We start from the raw sequence: 23,336 nt of genomic DNA, 5'->3' as shown, positions 1-23,336 counted from the left end.
ATAGTGTAACTGGAATAAATCAATCGACCACAGCCTTGATAAAAATTATGAAAATTACTTTTTTTGAGAACTCAACTTTATTTAGTAAACACATTAGAAATGAGAGTAAAATAGACCATTTGATTGTAACTAGCCAATATAAAGTCATAAAGCGGGGACACAGCTTCTTCACAACTTCCCTCTGGACACAGTAAATGAAGACTCACAGCCTTCTGACTACATATATTTATGTGCATGGCCAGGTATTTGCCTGGTAAGAGCAGGGTAAGAGGATCCCTTACCTGAAATGTTTGGGACCAGAAATGGTTTCAGTTTCAGATTGTTTTTTGACTTTGGAATATCTGCGTGCACAAAATGGGGATGGAACACAAGTCTAAACACAGAATTCACTTATTTTACATACTCCTTGTACACAGAGTCTGAGAATAATTTTTACAATATGTTCAATGACTTTGTACATGAAAAGTTTCATGGTGTAAAATTTTCCCCTTGTCAAATTTTGGAAAATTTTGGATTTTGGAGTTTTAGATTGGGGATGCTCAATCTGAATAAATTATTTTAAAATATCCTCTAATTTTAAAGAATTATGCTAAAGGATTCAACACTACGCAGGAGATAATAAATCCTGGTTTGATGTCTTGTTATTTTTTATTAAGAAGCCAAATGGAGATAATGTGATCATCAATCAACTCAATTTAACTTCTCTTGACTAACTGAACTGCCAAAACACCAATGACAAGTGGCTGCCTTTGTAGTCACTTACTGATTTCATCTCACCTGATTTGAGATGAAAAATAGACATGCAATTAAAGAAGGAAATAAAATTGTATTTTAAAAATCAGAATTGGCCCATACTTTAAAAAAAAAAAAATCAGTCTGGAGAAAAACACTGGGAAGTCTAAGTTAGAAGCCAGACAAAATTGCCATCTGCATCCCAGAGTCAGGGGAAGCTGGTCTTAGAAAAAGTGAAAGTTGAATTCCATTCCTGACTGCCCATCATATATCCACCTGGGACGACCCTCTGCCATGGGGTGTATCTTATTCATCTCTTTCACTTTGAATTTAAGGCCATGAACCACGTGGCTGGATATCTTTGTCACTTGGGAAAATCTACCATGTCACAAACCTCAAGAAAGGTAAGGGAGGAACCTTGGAGTTTATCTCCTGATGGTCCCAGCCTCCTTTGGAAACTACTGCTAAGAAGAATTTTACTCTCTCAAAATACTACAATCCACATCGATGTGCAAGTCTTAATTCCTGAAACTGACTTCATTTACAATCAGAAAATGAGAATACTATTATATTACTACGTATGTATCTTTCTGTGTGTGTACGGGTGTGTGCTTTTTGGACTTGCAAAGAGAATCAACTTGTTGAATTAAAAGCAAACTACTCAGCAGGGTGCAGCGGCATGCGCCTGTAATCCCAGCAGCTCAGGAGGTCCAGGAGGAGGATTGCAAGTTCAAAGCCAGCCTCAGCAACAGTGAGGCTCTAAGAAACTCAGTGAGATCCCGTCTCTAAATAAAATAATAAATAGGGCTGGGGATGTAGCTTAGTGGTTGAGTGCCCCTGAGTTCAATCCTCGGTACTCACGACTGCCACCCCCAGAAAAAAGAGCAAACTCCTCATGATTTTGGTGGCGAGATACAGTCGCTACCAAAACCATGACCACTGCTCTTCAAGTAACCCACAGGACATGGAGAAACCCAAGTGTCCATTCAAGTCCTCCCACAATGAGTAGAAAAGCATATTTACCTGGAATATCTTCCCATTTGCATAAGGTTCACAGATCAGTTTTTCCATATTCACACCAGGAACAAAAGAAAGAACCACAAGGATCATCACTATCCAGCAAAAGAGGAAACAGAATCCAACTCCACTGGGAAAAAAAACAAAAACACAGATAAAGTCAGAAATTCTGCAAAGATTTAGTCTGTATGACCTAGCAGTGCTTCCTACCTGGTCAGTGTACAAAGTGGACCTGTTCCTCTGCATTGTGCAGGTTGACCAGATCAGCCAGCCTGGGGGTGAGGAGGGAAGGGATCAGCACTGTGGTCTTTCTGTCCTTGGCAGACCATAGCAGACCAGAATGCTGTCTAGCATTATGGGCTAGAGCTGGGTTCTGGAGTCAGTTGAGAACCAATCCTTTCTTCAAAGGATACAGTAGGGTGAGAGATTCTAAGCAGGAAGTGTCTCCTTGAGAGTCTGAAAGGGACCAACATAACTCTGCATCCACAGGAAAAGTGGAGAATGGCGTCCACAGCAGCTCCAGAGGCAGGGAGGGGTGAACGGAATGGGGCCTGGGAAGAACACAGCCTGGTTTCTCTAGTAAGGAGAGCAGTCTTGGTGCAGGGAGAAGGATGGGTTAGACAGGCCTCAGCCCAGATGGGACACTGCTGATGGAGAGAAACCAGTGATGAAAGGGATGCAGGAGTCCAGAGGCAGCCAGAAAGGATAAAGGTGGGGAGGGGCCCCAGGGTGGTGGCAGGGAACACTGAGGCACCCTACAGGGAGAGAAGGTGAGAAAGATGTCAGTGATGTGTCCTGTGGCAGTGAAGATGTCAGGTAGGAGTTCAACACGAGTGTGCAGCGCAGACTTCTGGCTACAGAACACCTCAGGAGTCAGCAGCTTAGAGAGAAACATGTATCTGGGAAGAGAGAAGCTGCCACCGATTGCTCTCCTGCAAAATGAAAACCTTATTTATTTATTTATTACCAGGGATTGAAATCCAGGGGCACTAAACTACTGAGCCACATCCCCAGCCCTTTTTATTTATTAGTTTATTTTTGAGACAGGGTCTTGCTAAGTTGCTGAGGCTGGCTTTGAACTCATGATCCTCCACTAGGATTACAGGTGTGCGTCATCACACCTGGCTGGGGATCTCTTGAAACATACTATCTCCAGTGCCTCATTATTATACATCGAACCACAAAAACACACCCCTGCCTAGGATGCTTCTTTCCTAGTTTGGTCTACTTCCTTGCCAGAGGTTCTCTGAAATAAGAATTACTGGGCAAAGGGCATTTTGGTCTTCCCACTGCCACCAGCCACACAGATGTGCCCCTTCCTTACGCTTGTGGTTGCCCATAAGTCTAAGTGAGGGGGACATGGTTTTCAAAGTTTTATCATGAGCTTCAGTGCAGGAGATTGTCACTGCATATGTCAGGTTCCCTTGTCTCTGGGAACCCTCTCCATCGCTGCAGCACAAAACATGTTCCCCGCGGCATCCTGCTCCACCCCTAAATGCTCTGGGGACCCTCGGCAGGCAGGACCCAGGCAGAGCCAGGTGTAAGGAAGACTCCTCCAGTCTCTCACCAGAATCTTTTTGGGAGATGGGAATTCTTGCATGCTCTTGACAGGACAGTGTCATTGTTTTTAAAGAGCAGGTGGGGACGGGGTTGCAGCAGAACTAAACACGAGTCTCCTGATTTCTACCAGGGAGTCGACAGCTGGAAAGAAAAAACTTCACCTGGGGGTCAGTCTGATGAGTCGGACTAGGCTTGCGCCATTCCCCGCTCCCCTTTGCATCTATCCAGCTGCTTACCAGATGTCTCAAGGAGTGGAGACTTCTGCCCAGCACAGCAAAGCCTGCCGTGGGGGGGGGGGGGTGCGGGATCAACAGTGAAGCAATCGCAGCCATCCTGCCTCTGGGCAGGTAATCTGTCCTGTCACCTGCCTTCTTCCTTTCCACAACCCTCAGGTTTCCACAGAGCTCTGTCTCCTTAGAAATCCCTTAATCTGCAGAAGAATTCCATCTCAACTGAAGGCGCCTGTAACCTCCACCAGTCTGTTGGTGACTTCCCTGTTCCTTTTCTTTGAAAGTAGATGTCAGATTTTGTGTTGATCCCAAAAAACTGTGAACAGAACTTATGAATGTGTCTGTTTAGAGCGAGGTACTACTCCCCTTTCAAGCAGTTAAGAAGGTGGAAAGGAAACCTCGCCTCCAAAAACCCTGACCACTGCCGAACGCCCGCATTATTCGACTTGCAATGCTTAACTGGTTTCCTACCTGTGTCTGTGTATATTTGACCAAAAAGGCAAGACAAATATCTTTTTTTTTCCGTGCTGGCTTAATTTTTGATTTTTTTCATTCCCAGTTCGGAGGTACTTGCATTGGAGCGTGATTTCTTAAATCTGGGTGTGTGTGCAGTTCTTCTTCTGGCCTTAGCAGTCCCAGACCATTAGCTTTGAGGATGTTTTTAGGATCCCTGTGCCACATTAATGTTAGTAAGGGCTTGTGCTACACTGGCGCCCATTTGAGGGAAAGCTCTGAAGAATTAATTTTATAAGAATTAATCTTATATTAATTTTATAGTGATCCCATGTTTGACACAGCAGATGGTGGCGTGCCCCCTGCTCTCCAGCCCTTGCCACTCCCATACTAGTGGCTTGAGGAGATAGACGGGAGCATGAGGCTATTCCACAAAGGGTTGTTTCAAGGCTTTACCTTACCCCCACCCCATCCTCAGCCTGCCACTCACCCTCGGTGGAGCTCATCAGAACAGAGACGCACACTGGGAGCTCACATGGCTTCTCTGCGGGGCACACAGAGCCACTACACCTGCATCCCCCTGGTTGGCACTCCTGGCTCTAACTCCAGGCACACCTGCTGGCTCCTGCCCACTCTGCTTTGCTGCTGTCTGCTGGAGTAAAGGTTCCCAAATGCAGGAACCTAGATCTGAAGGCCTCTGAAGCAGTGCCAGGGGCTCACCACTTCTGTTCCTGTCCCTAATTTAGGCTATCTATGTAAATCCCCAAGGGGCTGGCACACCCTACTAAACTCAAGTTCCTTGAGTGGCAAGCTGGCAGCAGTCCTAGCCACATGGCACGGTGTCTGACGGGAGGTCCTCCCAGTTGCTGGAGAGTGAATGGATGAATGAATGAACACAGTGAGAAACAGTGAGAAGTCAAGAAAGTGAACTTGGAAGTGACCTCCATGAGAGTGGCTTTTAAAGGCAGCTCACCATTTGTAAACAGCTCTTTTAAGCTGCTCAATCAAAGTGGAACCCATGAAGCTTTCTTTTACCTGATGGACGCACCCAAATCTGACAGAACCATCACCCCAAGACGCCTGCTCCACTGAAACCCAGAGTGTGTGGCCCCGAGGGCACAAGTCTGGTGTAATGCCACAGACAGCCCCTGCTCTCCTCCCCACGTTTCCACACCCAGGTGCCAAGAGAAGCCAACACTCACACCATGAGGAAGATGCCTCCCGTGTTGGATACGAAGCCTCTGGTGGTTGGGGTAGCGTGCTTGTCATAGCCGTAGACGCCACACAGCAAGCCCAGGTAAAAAAAAATCACGATGAGTAACAGCAGAAAGCAGGAGATCAGGCTACACAGCCACCTGGTAAGGCAAGCACAGGGTCATTGTGAGTAGGGCAAGGGAGGGCATCCCACCCTAGGAGCTGCTGACCAAGGCCACAGGCCTCCAGGGATTTCCAGCAATCTTGACATCAGAGTCCTGGGGATCCCTCAGAGGGTGAGACAGTGGGATGCTGAGATAGGACTGGCCCAAGTGAGATGCTTTTACCTTAGCTTTGAAATGCTCTCTCAATGGCTCTGTTTGTTTCCTTCTTTAGAATTTATTTCCAACGGTTTTCCTTGGTGCTCATTGCAGGGCAGCCTGCGCTACTCCAAGACTACTGGTAAGAACACCCAGTAAGCTGGGCACAGTGGCACAGGTCTGTGATCCAGGCCACTGAGGAAGCCCAGGCAGGAGGATCACACATTTGAGGTGATCTCACTAAATTGAGTGAGAATGTCTCTAAATAAATAAATAGAACTGGGGGTGTTGCTCAGTGGTAAAATGCCTGAGTTGAATCTCTAGCATCAAAGTCTTATGGCTTAAGACGAATTTCAAGTTCTTCCTGGGTTCCTGATGTGGAAGTACCTACTACCGTGGATAGATCATGATTAGAATACTAATAAAGAAATACCAGACTCTTTCCCACTGGACTTTCTCCAAAAGTATCTTGGGATCACAGTAATGTTCTAGGGCATTGTATTCCTTACTGAACCAGAAATACTCTGTGTGGTGGATGCATGGAACATTTAAAATTTTATGAGCATCCTAAATCAAACACCTTCAAAATGGAAATCTCAATTTTGGAGACATTTTAGGATAATGGATCCTCAATTAAGTCTTCCTGGCATTATCCAAATGTACACCACCCTTTCCCAGCAGCTAAGGGGCATTCAAGGGTACATCTCCTTCCCAACACTTCAGAAACCAACAAACAAAGAATTTGCTTCTGCTTACTGCCTCTTGACAAAAGTTGCCACTAAAGCTTTTCATTCAATTAAGAGCAGTTTTGCTAATTATAATGAGAGCTACCAGCAGCCATTCTGGGGAGGTTTTGTTCCAGATATTCAGGACACAAAATTAAAGACGTCAGGGACCTTGGCCTCAGAAAACTTTTGGAGTTACTAAATCATTCATTTGGTTAAATTTCTTTTTAAAAATAAGCTTATGGGGCTGGGGATGTGGCTCAAGCGGTAGCGCGCTCGCCTGGCATGCGTGGGGTGCTGGGTTTGATCCTCAGCACCACATAAAATAAAATAAAGATGTTGTGTCCATTAAAAAACTAAAAAATGAATATTAAAATCTCTTTCTCTCTCTCTCTGTAAAAAAAAAGAAAAAGAAAAAGAAATAAGCTTATGATCAGGCGGGAAGAAGAGGAAGAGAGAAGCAGATAGACAGGTAACTGCTGTCCTCTCTCCCACCTGTGAAACTGTGATGGCTAATGAGTTTTCAAGATCATTGAGAAAGGCTCTGTCTTGTGTCCTGATAGCTGTGGAATGACCCACAATGAAGACACAGCCAGTGTCCCAGGAAGTCATTCATCCTGGGTCACGACCAATAGCACAACTACACAGGGTCTGAAAGGCCACCTCTGCCATGCGTATTCCAGCTGGCCTTAGCTGAGTCACTTCACTTCCCTGAGCCCCAACTTCCTTGTCCCCAAAGCAGGGTCATCCATGGAGCACAAGCAGGGGACTCTGAGTGCTGAATGAGATGTGCTGTGTAAAGCACAGGGCGGGCACACTGAAACCCTAACCCTGAAATTCGAGCACCATCTTGGTTATCATTTTATTATTTATCTTGTTCTCTTGCACAAAAAAATAGCCTGCAGAGTAAGAAGCAGGCTCTGGACTCTCCATGGGCTTTGGCACTGTGGACTACCAAGGGACACGAGGCTGAGGAGAAAGTGCATTGGACATCTCAGAGGATCTGCTAAATTCCACAAGCCCCTGAGCCCTTCCCCTCTCCCGCATGGCTACCCATCCTCCCCAGGACCACATCCCTCCAGCTGCACCTTGTAAACAAACACAGGTGCAGCCACGGCTCACCTGGGCTTGGAGAGTTTAGTTACTGGTTTCAAGCACAGTCTCTTAAGACCACACTCTTCTGGTAGAACCAACCTCGATACCTTTACCTCATCAGAAAAGAAGACCTTCCAAATGTCCTTGATTACTTATTGTTTTAAACTCCCACCACATGCCTGGCTTACTAATTATAAGAAAGATTCTAGAAGCCACTCATGATATCAAAACTGAAAATCATTAAATATTTGACTCAAGAACTTCCGGTCTGAAACTTAAAAAAAAAAAAAAATATGGAGTCATCCTGAATTTGCATGCCACCCTATGAGTCATGGGCCATGCTGATCTTCTCTGTATTGTTTCAGTTTGGGTCTATGTGCTAAGTGAGCACTTCAACCTTCTGACTGAACATAAACTAGGGTTCACCCATATCAGGTCCTGGCTTCTCAGTAGGACTTGCTTTCCTAAGGTTTTCCTGGAGCTAACAGGAGATTTTTTTCGGCACTGCACACCCAGTTGCATGCTCCTGGTTCACCAGTCCAAGCAGGCACTCACCAGTAGGAGTCAACTTCTTCTGCCCGATGCAACTTCTGTTTGATTTCTTTTTCAATCTCATCCATATGACTATTGAACTCTGACAAGGACTTCTGAATAGGAATATCTTTGGTTGCATCCTTGACTTTGGAACCCACGGTATTTAAGAGCTTTTTGATTTCTGAAATCAAAGCAACGTTGGTTATGCATTTTCAAATGTGGGAAACACAGAAATGTTGTTCGGGAACCAAAGAGAAAAGCTCAAGCCACTTTCAGTTTTTCCTATGTTATGAACTGGTTTGTAATAAGATAGGATTCTACAAGAGCAAACAGCCATTGAAATGGGAGTTCATAATCCACTTGAATCAAATGTATGAAATATGATATGCCAAGAGCTTTGTAATGTTTTGAACAACTAATAATAAATAAATAAATAAAAAGAAAGGCAATGACTTCACAAAACAGTGGCTGTGGGTGGGGACATCAATAAGCCATCAATGAAGTCAAGCCACACGGTTTTTTTTTCCTTCCATTACCTTGCTAAAAATAAACAAACCAACAAAAAAACAAATCATAGCCCGGTGCAGTGGCGCTGGCCTGTAATCCTAGCAGCTCAGGAGGTTGAGGCAGGAGGATCACGAGTTCAGAGCCAGCTTTAGCAACTTTGCAAGGTCTTGTCTCTAAATAAAATACAAAAAGGGCTAGGGATGTGGCTCAGTGTCCTGAGTTCATTCCCTGTTACCACACACACACACAAAAAAAATCAGGTAAATCATATACAGGGTATGGCCACCACGTTCCATGCACTTTTGTAAATATCAATTTGGTTATTCCACTGAGGCAGGTATTCTAAACCCCCATTTTAATAAAACTGCCCTGAGGCTCACTGAGGTTAAGGTGAGCCATAGGTCTCTTTTTAAGAATATGCTGGTAATGAGGTTAAAAGCATGGTGTATCTAAGACTGAAGCCCTATTATATGTTTTTTTTTTTTTTTTGAGGGAAAAACACTAACTTCTCAGCCTAAGAAATGGCATCCAGAAACACAGTAATTCTCTAGGATCCTTTTTTTGAACAAGTGACCCTAGGTGATATATTTGTTACAATTTTACTTGACTCCTATAGTTTGGGACGTGTTAAAGAAGGACATCTGTGCCCCTACATGCAGAAAGCAAGGTACTTCCCAGTGGTCAGTTTACATTATCATTGGTCTCATTTCTCAGAACCATGGGGCTCTGGAAAGATCTGCCCATCAGGACCGCCTGGGCCCCAGTGAGTCCCCTGAGCTGGCAGTGCTGAGGATGGCCCTGACCACACTGATTCTTGGTGGCTTTTTAATTTTTTTTTCAAGGCTGGGAATTGACCCCATGGCTTGTGCCTGCTCTACCACTGAGCTAAGCCCCCGGCCCCACATCGATTCTTGCCACAGATGTACTAGGAATAAGACGCACTAATCAATTAAGAGCCCACTGATCCTGAAAGACAGGGAAGTCTCTCTGTGGCAGTGGAGACAGGATGAGCAGTTCCCAAAGGTGACACCAGGGTTCTTGGCGAGCAGTAGCTGAGTGGTGAAGGTGGCGGGTTAGTCTAAAACACAATTGCGTAAAAAGTGGTGGAAAACTTTAAATCCAGAAACCAAAGGTACAGACAAGAGCAACCGCAGACCGGGTGCTTGGAGGTGGCTCACAAGGAGGAGAGTTGTTTCATGGTGGCTCACAGCTTCCTCCAAATGGCTCATGTGTCAAAATACCGGAGGCTCTGGATCAGAAGAATCTGTAGGCCTCTTCCCTAACACTGGGGTTTCGGAAAACATGACACATGGACCCCATCTGATACGCACAGCTCCTGGGGGCCCTGTCTGCTTCTTGGCCTGTCTTGTTCTCACAGTCCCCAGCCTTGTCAGCTGTGGTGACTCCGTGTGTGGCAGGTGCCCTCTCTCAGCAAAGACCTCCTTCCAGACTCAGTCTGGACGCTGCTTTTTCCAGGAAGTTGGCCATTACCCCTTACCCACCTGGCTCCCTTGCTCATCTGTGGCCAGGTCACCCAGCTCTGATCAATGGCATCTGTACGCATGGCTGGCTAAAGGACAGGCAGGGCCATGCCTTAGACTTCTCACAGCCCCAGCACCTGGCACAGCCTTGCATGCAGTGGGCACTTCAGGCCAGGCCCAAAGGGGCAGGACATGGAACTAAGGACACAAAAATAAATACTAGATCTCCAGGAGGACACCGTGGCCCTTGCCTGGCCCTGGGAAATGCTGGTGTGTGTCCAGGCAATGACACCGAGTGCTCCAGCCTCTCTCAGACTCACAGGGGAAGACTGAACACACGGGCATAAGAGGCCCAGAGAGGAGAAACAAGAATTAAATACAGGTTAATAAGCAGGGGGCTGCAGACAAACAGCACGCCATCAGTCCCAAACGGAGTCCCAGCAGCGCCTGAGCTCTGTCTGCAACCTCTTCATGGCTCCATCACCCCAAAAGAAGCCCACAAGACATCTAAAGCTGTAATGAGATAAAATGCTCTTTATCCAGGGCTGGGTTTGTGGCTCGGTGGTAGAGCTCTTGCCTCACATGTGTAAGGCACTGGGTTCCATCCTCAGCAACACATGAAAATAAATAAATAAAGGTATTGTGTCCATCTACAAGTTAAAAAAAAAAAAGGAAAAATGCTTTTTACCCAAACTCTTAATGAGCTGAAAGAACACTACAAGGAAAAACAAAGTGAAATTATACTAACAAAATATTTTAAACCACTTGGTAACAGATACAAAGAATGGTTAAAAGGAGAGAGAAAGAAAATGGTCTTGCATAGATGCAGAAAGTTCTTCTCTAAGCAAATAACCATAAGTTTATTCCCATCCCAGCACACACACAAAAAATGCTTATATTGCATTCTGTCACCACCAACATCCCCAAAATACCATGTCCTGAACAGGCAGGATTCAGTCATTTAACACCTGAGAATCTCTCACACAGGTTCTGTCTCTCCAAGTCTGTAAACAACCTTAGGAGCCTAACATACCATTATATCAGCATCATGAACAGAAAAAAAAAAAAAAAAAAAAACCTCCCAAAAAGACAAAATAAGTCCTGACAGTCTTCCTAAACATAATCTAATTAATTAATTTTAGAAGTTCATTTTAAAATCCATTTAGAAAATAAAATAATGTACAGGGTCCCCTTTCTCTGGGAAATTAGTCAGAATGTGACCTTCCAAAACACAGCTGCCCTCAGGCCTGTGAGAGCCGTGATGGGGACTCACCAGCCCAGTGCAGCTGTCAGCCCCAGCACCTGGTGGCTAGTGACCAGAACTGTGTTGCTTGGAAACATTTTGTTGCTGTTGTTCAAATCTGCGTCACTGACGGAAGATGACATAATCCAAGGGCTTTGATCTTCACCTAGTTGTCAGGGTTTTAGCGAGAGACCTTTTTTTTTTTTTTTTTTTTAATTAGAAAAGAACAATACAATTCACAACCACATAGTTCTTTGAGCTGACCAACCGTACAGTTCTTAACAAAGAGAGGTACCGAATGACCTCAGAAGATGACCTCACCTGCTACGATGTTCGTGGTTTGGACTTGCACCCTCTTAGGAATGTCATTGAAGGATTGGTAGCCCTAAAAAATATTTCAAAGTTAATTGATGTACAAGGTGAGCTGAAAACCAGTTGACCGGTGTTCATTTTTCTGCTTATTATGGAGTACAGAATTAAAACAAAAATGTAACATTCATCTTACAGCTAAAATGAGCATATTATGGTCATCAGGACTCTAAAAAAATTCCCTTTAGAGAGTGTTTTCTTCAAATTGAATAAATCAAAGATCAAATTAATTTTTATATATATATATATATATGGTATCCCCTAATTTTAAAATCTCCCTATTTGCCCACAACAATTCTAGGAATTATTATGGATATATACAATATATACATAAACACACACACACACACACACACACACACCAGTGGAGATGTTTTCTTAGGGTGCTGTGGGTGCTGTGCAAGCACAGGCCAGCAATGCTAATAAACACCCTATGATGCACAGGACTGTCCCCACCAGCCCAAGGACAGTGCTGAGGTTAAGACACTGTGAGCTGAACAGTCACTGGTACAGACATAACGTGAAGTTTTGAAAACAATTGTACTTTACAGTGCAATGATCCAATAAGAGATCTAATCTCATAGGAGGAGGGGGAAGAGGTCCCCAAACGCAGCCTAAAGAGAATACAAATGGCAGTGAGGCTAAAACAAGAACAGCCATGCCAAGCTGTGTGGCTCTGGGCTAACTCAGGAGAGGGCCATGGTATTTCTAAAGAATTTCTCAACATTGGGCCTTCCCTGGAGGGGTTCAGTTTGTGTTTAACTGCTTGCTGGAGCCGTCAGCCATCTGCCAGGGGTCACTGCCATGCTTCTAATGTTCATAAGATTTAGGGGCTAGTCAATCCCCAATTCAGTCTAGCTATGTTGGATGCCAGAAGAAGGGCCACAACCTCTGTTCCCTCAAAGGCAGCTAAGCTCCTGGCTTGTGTGTGTCTGCTCTCTTCACATCCACAGGTGGACTTGTAGATGTCACCATCATGGTATCCTGGCTCAATTCCCACTGTATAACAAGCCAAGTGATTCCAGGATGCAAAGATCAATGATGTCAAATGACTTAAGGGGACACTCGCCTTGGCGATAAGTATAGACTGTATTAATCGCTTCTTGAGGTTTCTCTATAGCCATGCTTAAAGACACAGCATCGTCAACAAGCTTCTCTCCCCTTTCCTATAGGTCCAGGGCACTCTACTGAATCCCAGTCCATGAAGAATCTTTATTGCATATTCAGTATCCACTGGTTGAATAAATCACAATTGTTGAGCCACCACACAAATCATGGTATCCCAGACCAACGCTGCCCTGGCCTTTGTGCGGTTCTCAGTCTGGTGGGGGAACAGAGTCATTAAAGGTAGTCATGGGTAATTATAGCTAGGAGGACTTTAAAGAATATTTTCCATGCTATAAAAATGTATTTTTAAAGTGTTGACCTAGTCAAGATGCCGGGAAAATTCTTGCTAAGAGGGTGACATACGGGGATGTAGTTCTGAGGCAGACTATGAATTTAGCATGCACGAGGCCCTGGGATCCATCCCCAGTACCAAGATAAACAAACAACTGAACAGGTGGTATAAAAAGCTTTAGAAACCAAGTAGCCAGACAAAGGACGGGGAAGAAGAAGAGAGAGCCGGGTAGAGGGCAAGCAGGTGTGAGACGGGGAGGAGCAGAGAACCAGTGTGGCCAACTCCTGGGCAGAGGGCAGCCTTCATATCAGGATTAATATGGGCCCTGCACCCATTGGATACTGAGCCCAGGAAAGCAGGGCCAGGGTGACCTCCAATGGCCTTGGAAGGGTGCTTCGCATATAACAGACGCTCAACTAAAACTTCTTGAATTGGAATAAAACAAAATAGGTCTCCCTCTTCTTGTCAGTCACTCTCCAGAATGTCAATTTTTTTCTGTTTCCTAACATCTTACATTTCAGTTTATTCTTTAAAGTGATCCAAAAAAAATTGATCTATTTTTTCCAAAAAAAAAAAAACAACAACAACAACAACATACCTTTTGGACCATGGCATCCAAATCATTTCTGAGAACATTATTAATATTTTGAAGTTCTGTGTCCATAGATGGGAGCTGAAAATTCACACAACAAAATATAAGGCAAGGTGGTTACTCCCAAATTAACCTACAAAAAATGGAATTAACTTGTATCCAAGATCCAAAGCACTGATATTGTAGGGAACCGCTCCACTTTTCTCTCCCCCCCACCCCTCAATAACCCCAATCCATGTGGGGACTGAATCCAGTGGTGTTCTACCACTGAGCTAATCCCCGGCCCTTTTAATGTTTTATTTTGAAACAGGGTCTCGCTAAAGTTGCTGAGGCTGGCCTTGAATTTCCAATCCTCTGCCTCAGCACCACCCCTCCCTGAAGTAGCTAGGATTACAGGCAAGCATCACCCACTCAACCTTGCTTTCTTTGGAAAGTTTGGGAAAACTCATTTTACTCTGCACAGCCTGGATAAGCACTGTTTTTTTAGATGTTTGGAGGACTCCTGATGCAGTCAACTAAAACTTAGGCAAAGCAATGCAAGACAGAATATATGTGACCTTCTAGTGAATACAGCAGTGAACAATATTGTAAAAATCACTTTTAAAAGTAATACAGGGGGCTGGGGATATAGCCCAGTTGGTAGAGTGATTGCTTTGCATGCACAAGGCCCTGGGTTCAATCTCCAGCACCACCAAAAACAAACAAAAAGTCATACAGGGGCTGGGGTGCAGCTCAGTAGTAAAGAGCCCAATTAACATGCAAGGCTCTGGGTTTGATCCCTGGAACCAAAAAAATCAAACAAATAATATAAAAGTAATACAGTGAGCGGGGACATTATTGAGAAGCCTGGAACAAGTTTTTCATGTCCAGCACTGCAGGTGCCTCGGAAATCTCTGGTTCTTACCAACACTTGGCCAAGTGTCACATGTCTCTTGACATTATGTGCCAAGGAGGACCCAGCATCACTCTACAATGAGTCCTTGGCAAATACAGGTAACAAGAGATCACCAGACAAACCTGAACAGATGGCCACTCCACCACACAGGTGGCCTGCTCAAAAATGTCAATGAGGGCTGGGGCTAGGGCTCGGCGGTAGAGCGCTCACCTCACATGTGTGAGGCCCTGGGTGTGATCTTTAGCACCACATAAAGATAAATAAAATAAAGGTTTTGTGTCCACTTACAACTAGAAAAATATTTAAAAAGAAATAAAAAACGTCAGTGTCACAAAAGAGAGAGCCTGAGAAACGGTTCCAGGAGAAAGAGGCACGACACTGAGAACGACATGTGGCCCTGGCCAGGACCCTTGGCTGCAAAGTGAAAAGATAGCTGTGAAGGGAATTTTCAGAAAAACAGACAGCATCTGAACAGGAACCGTGGAGATGGTGGTAGCACTAATTGTAATATAAAACTAATACGTTAAATGCCAGTGAAACGCATGTCCATTTTTTTCTACATTCCAGAACTTTATATATTCAAGTTGCCTGAAGTCCTTTTGGGAGGGAATCTACTCTTTGGGAAAATGGATGAATTGCCTTCTATTTGGGGGTTAATACATGAGGTATATGGTTTTAAATATATATTTTAAACTTCTACAGGAAAGTGTTCTGCTCCCCTTATTATTTTTTTCAAGTTGAATGTGTTTCACCAAATGGTAAAGAACTGCCCAGAAGGGGGCTTCATTACATTCCTCTGCTCCTGCTGTAGCCACACCCCTGTGGTGATGAGAGGCCACTGTGCCCCTGACAGGTGTACCGGTGCTTAGCCATGCCCACCCACCGGAGCTCGGGGCCCTGATGTGGCAGGCTCCAGCAGCTCACCTTGCTCAGTTCGGGGTTGCCCTCCAGCTGGCTCAGAGACGACTCAATGTTCTTGCAGATGTCACTCACTTGTGGAAGAAGGCACTCAGGGCCTTGCAGAGAATTCTGCATGTTCTGTTTCACAGCAGACAGGCTGTTGCTGAGCTGTTGGCTTCCATCCCTCAGGCTCTTAAAATTCTGGTTCATGTTCTCCAGGGCCACCTTGGTTTCTTTAATTGCTGCGGGAACACGGCCCATTTCAGAGCAGAGACACCAGGGCCCTTCCATCTATAAGACGGACCTAAAGGAACTTGTGACGAACTTGTAAATGGCCTTAGACCACTGCAAGGGGCAGTCTGAGAGGAAGCACAGGGTACTGCTGGGCTGCTCGGCCAGCTCCTCTGACCAGCTCAGCTCTATGGTATGGGGTCTCTTTCAACCAAGAAGCTGGGGCCAAGGACCGACACAGGACTGTGATGGGGACACCTCAGTGCCCCATTACTGGGCCAACAACAGCATTACTGCCCAACCTTGAAGAGGTCAGTCCAAGCAAATCCATCCCAAGTGGTTTGAACCCATATAAAAACAGATTACACTTACATTTTAGTTATAAGTATTCAAAGAGTTGGAATAACCTACAGATAGTTGAGAGGAGAGTTTTAGATTCAGGCAGATTTGGGTATAGATCCGAGCTTTGTTACCACCTGTGTGACCCGAAGTAGATTCTGGAACCCCTTAAAATCAATTTATTCTTATTAAAATATTGAAACTATCACCATGTTGATCATGGGAACCTGTGGGGAAGACTAATCAGATCCAAACTCCTCAACAGCAGTGGGTCTGTCTGCATTGCTTTGGGAGTCCCACAGCCTAGGACACAGACTTATACCAGCAAGTCCCAAATGATGATGGCTTTCCTGATCCCTCTGGAGGGTGGAATCCCCTACCAGAGACTGTGGATGTGAATCACAACTGTTTTTTACAGTGGCTCAAAGCTACAGTGGTAATAGTCATGACATTTAAACTGGAGGTCACTCTTCGTCTAAACAGGTAAGTCTTTGTGGTCAGGTCTTTGCTCTGCGGCTTGCAAAACAGCAGAGCATCAGGCTGCAGTGCAGTGTTGCAAGGGAAAATGTGAAAGCCCTTAAAAACTGCTTGCAGTACCTTCCTGCAACCACATAAAACTCGACATAGACACATACACACACACACACACACACACACACACACACACATACACACAACGGTACCATGGAATCTCTCCAAAAGTAGCACAAGTTCTCCTTTTGGTTCTACTTCTATCTTGCATGGCATCTTTGGCAAGTTCTTTCATCTCTTGGTACCTTAGTTTCCTCATCTGTAAATGAGGGAGCTGGTTAGGCTGTCTCTTGTGATTCTAGACTGTGTCCTGACAGGTTTGTGAGGCTGAGCCTTGGATAGGTTAGTTAAAACCCATGTTAACTGGGTCTCATTTGGAGGAACTTTGAGGATTTATCCAGAGACCTGGAGAGGCTTCCAGAATTAGGCAGCATGATCACTGGTCTCAAATTTTATCACTTCACCTGATTGAAAAAATAATTCTAAAGTCTGCTTCCATCTTTGCTCTTGATTCCAGGGTGATCGTATTTTAACAGGATTGGAGGCTACACTAGTGATGAGACCATAAAAGAGTACTCCGGGTATCAGTTTTTCATTCCTCCCACCTACCTGGTAGCATTATCAACAAAGCATGAAGCCTGGTACCCAGCTCGTGGTAGAGGCTCAGTGAATATGTAGCACAGCAAATGAGAAACAAAGAACCCGCACTGGAGACATACACCTGAATGCACAAAAACGTGCTGAGACACTTCATGCTGCACACCTCAAGCTTCAAGGTTCTGAGGTTTACCTCTCAAGGCCCTTTCCATTTTGACTTTAAGATAAATTAGTGCAAGAAACAAATAACAACAACAAAGATGGACAGATGATAAAACAAACTGATGGCCCAGGAAATATGTGTGTGTGTGGTCATTGTCCATAGACATTCTGGGATGTGGGATATTACCCACATCCCAGAATGTCTATGGAAGGACTCAGAGGTAATAAATTTATATTTTCCAAAAGGACTCAGAGGTAATAAATTTATATTTTCCAAAAGCTTCAAAGCATTTTTATGCCCATAAAACATTTCCAGGGCTATAACTCTGGGAGTCATTCCAGGCCTACTGAGATCCCATGCATTATGTATCTGAAGTAACTGGGGAAGATTTCAGATTCTTAATTTTAGTTAATAAACATTTCACCAGTCCAGAGCTCATTTCCTCTTGACCTGCAGCCTAAACATGATGTACTCAAAACAACTGCATGATTCTTTTCTCTCCAAAGTCCACAAAACACATAAGGCTACAAAGCATTTTTAGCAAAAACTTAGCTAGAGCAGTTTGGTAAGCAAGTTTTAAGAAGCTCTGGCACCACAAAGGCTAAATGAACATTGACTTATTTAGATTGGCTTGAAAAACAGCAGAATTTTAATAATACAGGAAACACTGAAGGGAAAAATAAAATCTGTTTTAATCACCTTTCATCTAGAAAGCACTGTGATTTGAAATGCTAAAAATCATTGGAGCTGGGCTGGGGTTGCAGCTCAGTGGTAGAGTGCTCGCCTAGCCCATGTGAGACACTGGGTTCTATCCTCAGCACCACGTATAAATAAACTAAAGGTATTGTGTCCACTTACAACTAAAAAAAATATATTAAAAGAATCATTGGAACTTTGAGCAAAAAGTCAAGGGACACATCAAGCAGGCTGCATGTCCATATACTTCCATGCAGCCTCAGCCACTGTGGAATTTTGGCTGGAGGAGATCTTGGAAGACCTAAGACGCTGACACCCAATGCCCTGACAACAGAGGCCTGGGGTGCAGAGATAAATAGCATCGTCCCACGGCCATGCCAGCTTGAGCTCCATACTCCCAACTCCTCTTCCAGAGGTTCCCCATGTGGCCTTCCCGAAGGTGGCATAGCAGCACCCTATATCTGAGCACTCCCCAGTATTCTGAATCCTCTCTAGGGTCGTCAGGGTACCAGAGGCTTTTGTCAGATGGGGTGCTCCAACTCCACCCAACTCCACCCCTTCCAAGCTACCCAACTGCTAGAGACTGAAGTGTCCCCCAATTGATACGTCAAAGTCCTGACCCTCCTGTGTTTGGAAACAGGGTCTCCAGGGAGGTAGTTAAGATGAAATCAGGTCAGAAGGGTGGGGCCCTGATGGGGTAGGACTGATGTCGTTCTAAGAGAAAGGGACACTTAAAGATGGGTGTCTAAGACGGGAAGTGAGGCTGGAATGACAGGAGAGGGCCAGGGAGGGAAGAAGGAAGGAAGGAAGAAGGAAGGAAAGGAGGGGGAAGTGGATGGGAAGGCATAGATCTTTGAGGTCCCATTCCTTCTCGGGCCTCTATTTCCTGGCCAGGAAAGGAAATGGTTGTGATGGAGAGGTTGGTGACGTCTGGAGGCGGCTGAGGACTCACCGCAGAGGACTCCCGGCCTATTCTGCCAGCCTTCCTAGTCCCAGAGAGTCTGCTGAGTAGCTGGACTATCAGGAATGCCAAAGGGAACAGGCATAATTGTCTTCCATAAGATCCCTTCCTGATGGCCTGTTTTCTCGGGAATTGGCCAAACATTTGACAGATGGAATCATCTTCCCCATCAAACACCCAGCAGACATTTTTTTTTTCAATATTCAGAAGGACCTGAGGATTTTTTTCATGGTAGTTGAACATGTTTATTAAAATCTGTTCACTTACATACTGACTCTCGTGGGTTTTAAGATACATAAGTATATTCCTTGTTTTCAAAAGCCGTCCCTTCATGGTAGGGGGAGTAATCAATAGAATGCAAAAGACCCAAAAGTCTATAGGCTACTCATCTTCTATAATAGGAGTTGATGAACTTTTTCAATAAAAGTCCAGATGGTAAATATTCTAGCCTTTGTGGCCCTTAAGGTCTCAGTTACAACCACTCAATTCTGCCATCACAGACCAGAAGCAGCCACGAAATGTGCATGACTGTGTTGCAATAAAACTTTATTTACAAAACCAAGTGGTGGTCCCCTATCAAATTCTGCCAGTATTATTTCAAATGACTTTTCTTCAGTACAATATCTTTGGTGCCAGCTTTAAAAAAAAATAAAATAAAACACTAACTACGATTATACGGTGTGTTTCTGCCAGGCCTGTTTGTGTGGCCACAGATCGCCGCTCTCACTCTGGCCACTTCTCAGGGAAACTCAGGAAAGAGTTAGTGACCCAGGGACTTCCACGGGTGTCTTTTCAGTCACCTTTGCCACTGTGCTTACCTTTCGCCATGACCTGGATCTCATCAAGAACAGGGATCACCTTAGGCTTTAGTCTCTCGAGAATTCCACCTCCCAGCAACGAATGAATATCTGGGATTGAAGAAGCAGAAGGGACAGTGAGGGCAGCTGCCCTGAAGAACAGGCTCCACCTCTATTCCATTCTAGACCCTGTTCAGGTATTGACCCTGGTGTGCAGATTTCATCACATCATTTGAAGTTCCCATATGGACGTCCCCAGGTGAAAACTTAGACACCACCGACTGACAATCTGTGCTAGGAACACAGAATTTAGCTGCTGCTGCTGCTGCTGCTGCTGCTCCTCCTCCTCCTCCTCCTCTTCTTTCCTTTTTAATTAAATGTTCTCAGTTTTATCTCTGAAGTTCATTGCTATTTGTACATTCTAAGGTAAGGTAAGGAAAGAGAGTTAAGCACCTTGAGCTGTATGTGACCACCTCTGTCCCATCTCTTCAGCCAGGCCGGATTCTCACATGGCGGTGGCCCTGTTGACATTGTGGGCTGGGTAACTCGGGTGGGGCCTGTTCTGTGCACGGTCGGGTGTTGCAGCTTCCTCTACCAACAGTGCCAGGACCTGCACTGCCTCCACCTGGCCTCTCTGTGCCAACCACAGATGTCTCCAGAGGGCACCCCCTGTCACTCCTTGGTTGAGAACTGCTAAGCCACACTGTGAGCCCCAGCACAGTCCCCATCTACTTCTGAGGGCCACTTTAACAGGGCACCTGGCAGGGATACACATCCTCCCCCACGTGGGGGATGAAGAACAAGTGCCAGTGACCTCAAGATGCCAAGTGCCCTGCAACGGATGCCAAATAAGAGAGCCAAAGGCCCCGCTGCCTGCCAGCCAGCCAGAGGCTTTCCACAGATTGCAAACTGTCGGCGACTCAAGGGGATTTGTATCCTACTTTCTCCTACCTCCCACTATTTGGTTTCTTAGTCCATGTTCTGTGGGTGGCAGCCACAGCCTCTCTTGAGCCCAAACAAGCAAATAGTCAGCCACACATGCTGATTGTACTCACTGTCCAGATCTAAGAAGGCCTTCTCTTTGGTGGTGTTGAACTGGTCCACGATATAGTCAATTTGCTAGGGAAAGAAAAATTACGTGAAACCCGACCTTCTAAAGCCCAAAGCCACAATAAAAAGACATATATGTCATTCAAAAATCAACCCGAATGAGAGAAGCTTTAGGAAGAGATTGTCAACAAGTTCTGGAGATATTTTTATTTTCTGACAAACTTCTTAAAAACACTCTCCAGCTTATTAGCCTAAAACTGATGGATTCACTGAGTTTACTTGTTCATTGTGAATGTATTATTTGTGCTGGTTTATTATGTCCCAGGACCCTGTGGACTGGCTGTTGGATCTTGCTGTCAGCTCTAGCATGGCTCGGGACGGGTGGGCCCCTCACTCTTTCCACATGGCCTCGTATCTTCTGAGTGACCAGCTTGGTGATCCAAGGGTCACCAGCAACGAGAGGGAAAGAGTAGACACTGAGTGGCCTCTGGAAGCTGAAGCTCAAAACTGGCCTGAGGTCATGTCCGCTGTGTTCCCCGGGTCATAAGCACACCACAGGGACAGCCCAGACTCCAAGGGTTGGGAGACAGATCCACTGTGTGACCGGAGGAACTGTCAAGAACTTGTGCCCTTTGTGTTCTGCCACATTAGACCCATTTTATTTAGTGACAATTACCAACTGGTCTTCAAAGGGGCTGCTTGCCACCTGTCTATAGTGGCTCAGGAGACCCAGTCCCCACTTCCTCGGCACCACAGGGGGTTTGAGGGCCTTTTACCAGTTTTCGATAATGATCGCCAATCTTTTCAATGAAAATATGCGTCATCATCTCAGTTTCAATTCCTTCAGTTAGTAGAGGAAGATCAAACGTGCAGGGCCATTGTGTTTTTTTTATCCACTGCAGGTTCACATTCTCTGCCCAATTTTTTTTTTAGACTTCATAGAGCTCATCATTATTTCAAATCAGATAAGTTTCCCTGAAAGTCCCAACAATTTACTGTCCATTTAAGAGGATGAGAGCCATCCCAAACTTTAGTAGCCTGCACTGCTGCCCGACTTTGCCAGCTGTTTAGGAAAAAGGTTTTTTCCTTGGACTCTTTACAATGTCAGGTAAAAGAATGCTGTGAATTTTTCTCACAGGATCGGACAAATAAAACATTTGCATCTGTATACAGGCTATAAAACTAAAGATAAAGTCAATTTCTCAATATTCTCAAATGCCTGCATTTGTTTCTCTTTCATTTCCAGCCACTTTTTAGGAAACTAGCAATACTTATATTTTAAGATAGAATAAACTGTGAGGGGGCCCCGGGGGCCTGGTGGGCTCTTCCAGTGGCTCTGTGGGTGGGCTCCTCCTCCTGATGTGGGTACCCACAGCACCACAGATGCAGGAGGGCTCCTGCCCAGACGCTTTTTCAAACAACGTTCCAAATAACAATATATCAGCATGCTCTTGGGACACAGAAAAGAGGGTCCTTGACCCCACTCAACTCCCTTTCTACAGAAACAATGCGTGAATGTGTGAGTGTGCATGTGAGAGAAAGATGGTGTGTGTGCCCTCCCAAGGAAGGGGACACACCTGCATGGATGTCAACAAATGGGTGTTTACACAGCAAAAGGCTTTCGTCATCAGAATAACCACGGAAATTATCAGGAGTTAACCATACTGCCAAGAAGAAAGGATGAGGACAGCCAAGACCTTTCTTTCTTAAAAATAATCATGAGAACTTTTAAATTTTTAAATTGTAAGCAATTCTATCATTTCGTTACGTTAAAATACCATTTCTGAAATTATGCTTTTGGACTCTTTCGAAAAATACTTGCTGCACCTTGATTTCTTCATCTACCACATGAAAAGAAATAGCAGCCTCGTGCCCCATCACTATGTCACTGTGAACCCCAGTCCTGTGTAGAATTCTAATGCAATAATAGAAACCCATTTTTAAAAAGGCAACTCCCATCTACACAGATCCTCCCTCCGGGGTCCTGGAAGGTGCAGTGAGGTCCCAGTTACACCCAGGAACTCCGAGAAGCCCAGAATACAAAGCGCCCGCGACGTGTAGCTTGTGGCTGTACCTGTGGCGCTTCGTTCACGAGGGTTCGCAGGTCTTTCAAGTTGCTGTCTATCAGCTTCTGAGACGTTCTGACGCGGTGTCTCACGTGGTGGTTGGCCGCGAAGCCGTAGATGATTCCAATGCTGCAGGAAAAGGGAAAAAGCAAGAGTCGTGACCCCCTGGTCCCCTGCAGCAGGGCCCATTTCCTCCCCTGCCCTCACCTGCTCCAGCCTTGCCACTGAGACCCCATGGAGGATCCACCACCAAAGGAGGCCACACATGCCTAGGACCTCCCCCCAAAAAGAGAGACCAATCTCCATTTAATATAAAGTCCTCCATTCAAGATGACTCCCAGAAATGGAGAGTGTCCCCCCAAGTTGTAAAGAAAGCAGGAAATCTACAAGGCAGTGTGCACGATCGGTCCCAATCCTCTCCAGAGGGACACGTGGGTTCGTCCTCCCTGCCCACAGACTCGCTGCCGCCTCAGGTCCCCAAGAAGCCTCTAGGGAAGGATCAAGATGACAAGCGTGACTTGGCCTTCTAGCGTGTGAAGTTTCTCTCATTTTTCTTTTAGTCTCTGTGTTGTTCAAGTTGGGGGGAAATGCTACTTTAGCATTGAAATGCTCCATCAGAAGTCGACACAGAGGCCCTCCTGTGCTATCTCATTTCCATC

General features: G+C 45.2%; 1 protein-coding gene and 1 non-coding gene across 13 annotated transcripts in view; both read right to left on the bottom strand.

Annotated features, from left to right (window-relative positions):
- The window catches only part of Prom1 (prominin 1), a 129,664-nt gene that overhangs the window by 47,529 nt on the left and 58,799 nt on the right, over positions 1 to 23,336 (bottom strand). For all 12 annotated transcript variants that reach the window (XM_077803087.1, XM_077803086.1, XM_077803078.1 and 9 more), the window contains 9 exons: positions 22,686 to 22,806; positions 20,617 to 20,680; positions 19,583 to 19,672; positions 15,271 to 15,488; positions 13,458 to 13,532; positions 11,413 to 11,476; positions 7,882 to 8,041; positions 5,195 to 5,347; positions 1,756 to 1,879 (listed from right to left, as the gene is read on the bottom strand). In XM_077803087.1, the coding sequence (XP_077659213.1) occupies positions 1,756 to 1,879; positions 5,195 to 5,347; positions 7,882 to 8,041; positions 11,413 to 11,476; positions 13,458 to 13,532; positions 15,271 to 15,488; positions 19,583 to 19,672; positions 20,617 to 20,680; positions 22,686 to 22,806 (1,069 nt within the window). The remainder of the gene's footprint in view (positions 1 to 1,755; positions 1,880 to 5,194; positions 5,348 to 7,881; positions 8,042 to 11,412; positions 11,477 to 13,457; positions 13,533 to 15,270; positions 15,489 to 19,582; positions 19,673 to 20,616; positions 20,681 to 22,685; positions 22,807 to 23,336) is intronic.
- LOC113193491 (U6 spliceosomal RNA) lies at positions 7,613 to 7,717 on the bottom strand. The gene has a single exon (XR_003302154.1). It is a non-coding gene; the product is annotated as a U6 spliceosomal RNA (small nuclear RNA).

This window comes from Urocitellus parryii, chromosome 10 (genome assembly GCF_045843805.1).
Source record: "Urocitellus parryii isolate mUroPar1 chromosome 10, mUroPar1.hap1, whole genome shotgun sequence".
NCBI lineage: Eukaryota > Metazoa > Chordata > Mammalia > Rodentia > Sciuridae > Urocitellus > Urocitellus parryii.
The sequence above is the reverse complement of the archived record's forward strand: the minus strand, read 5'-3'. Positions and strand labels throughout refer to the sequence as shown.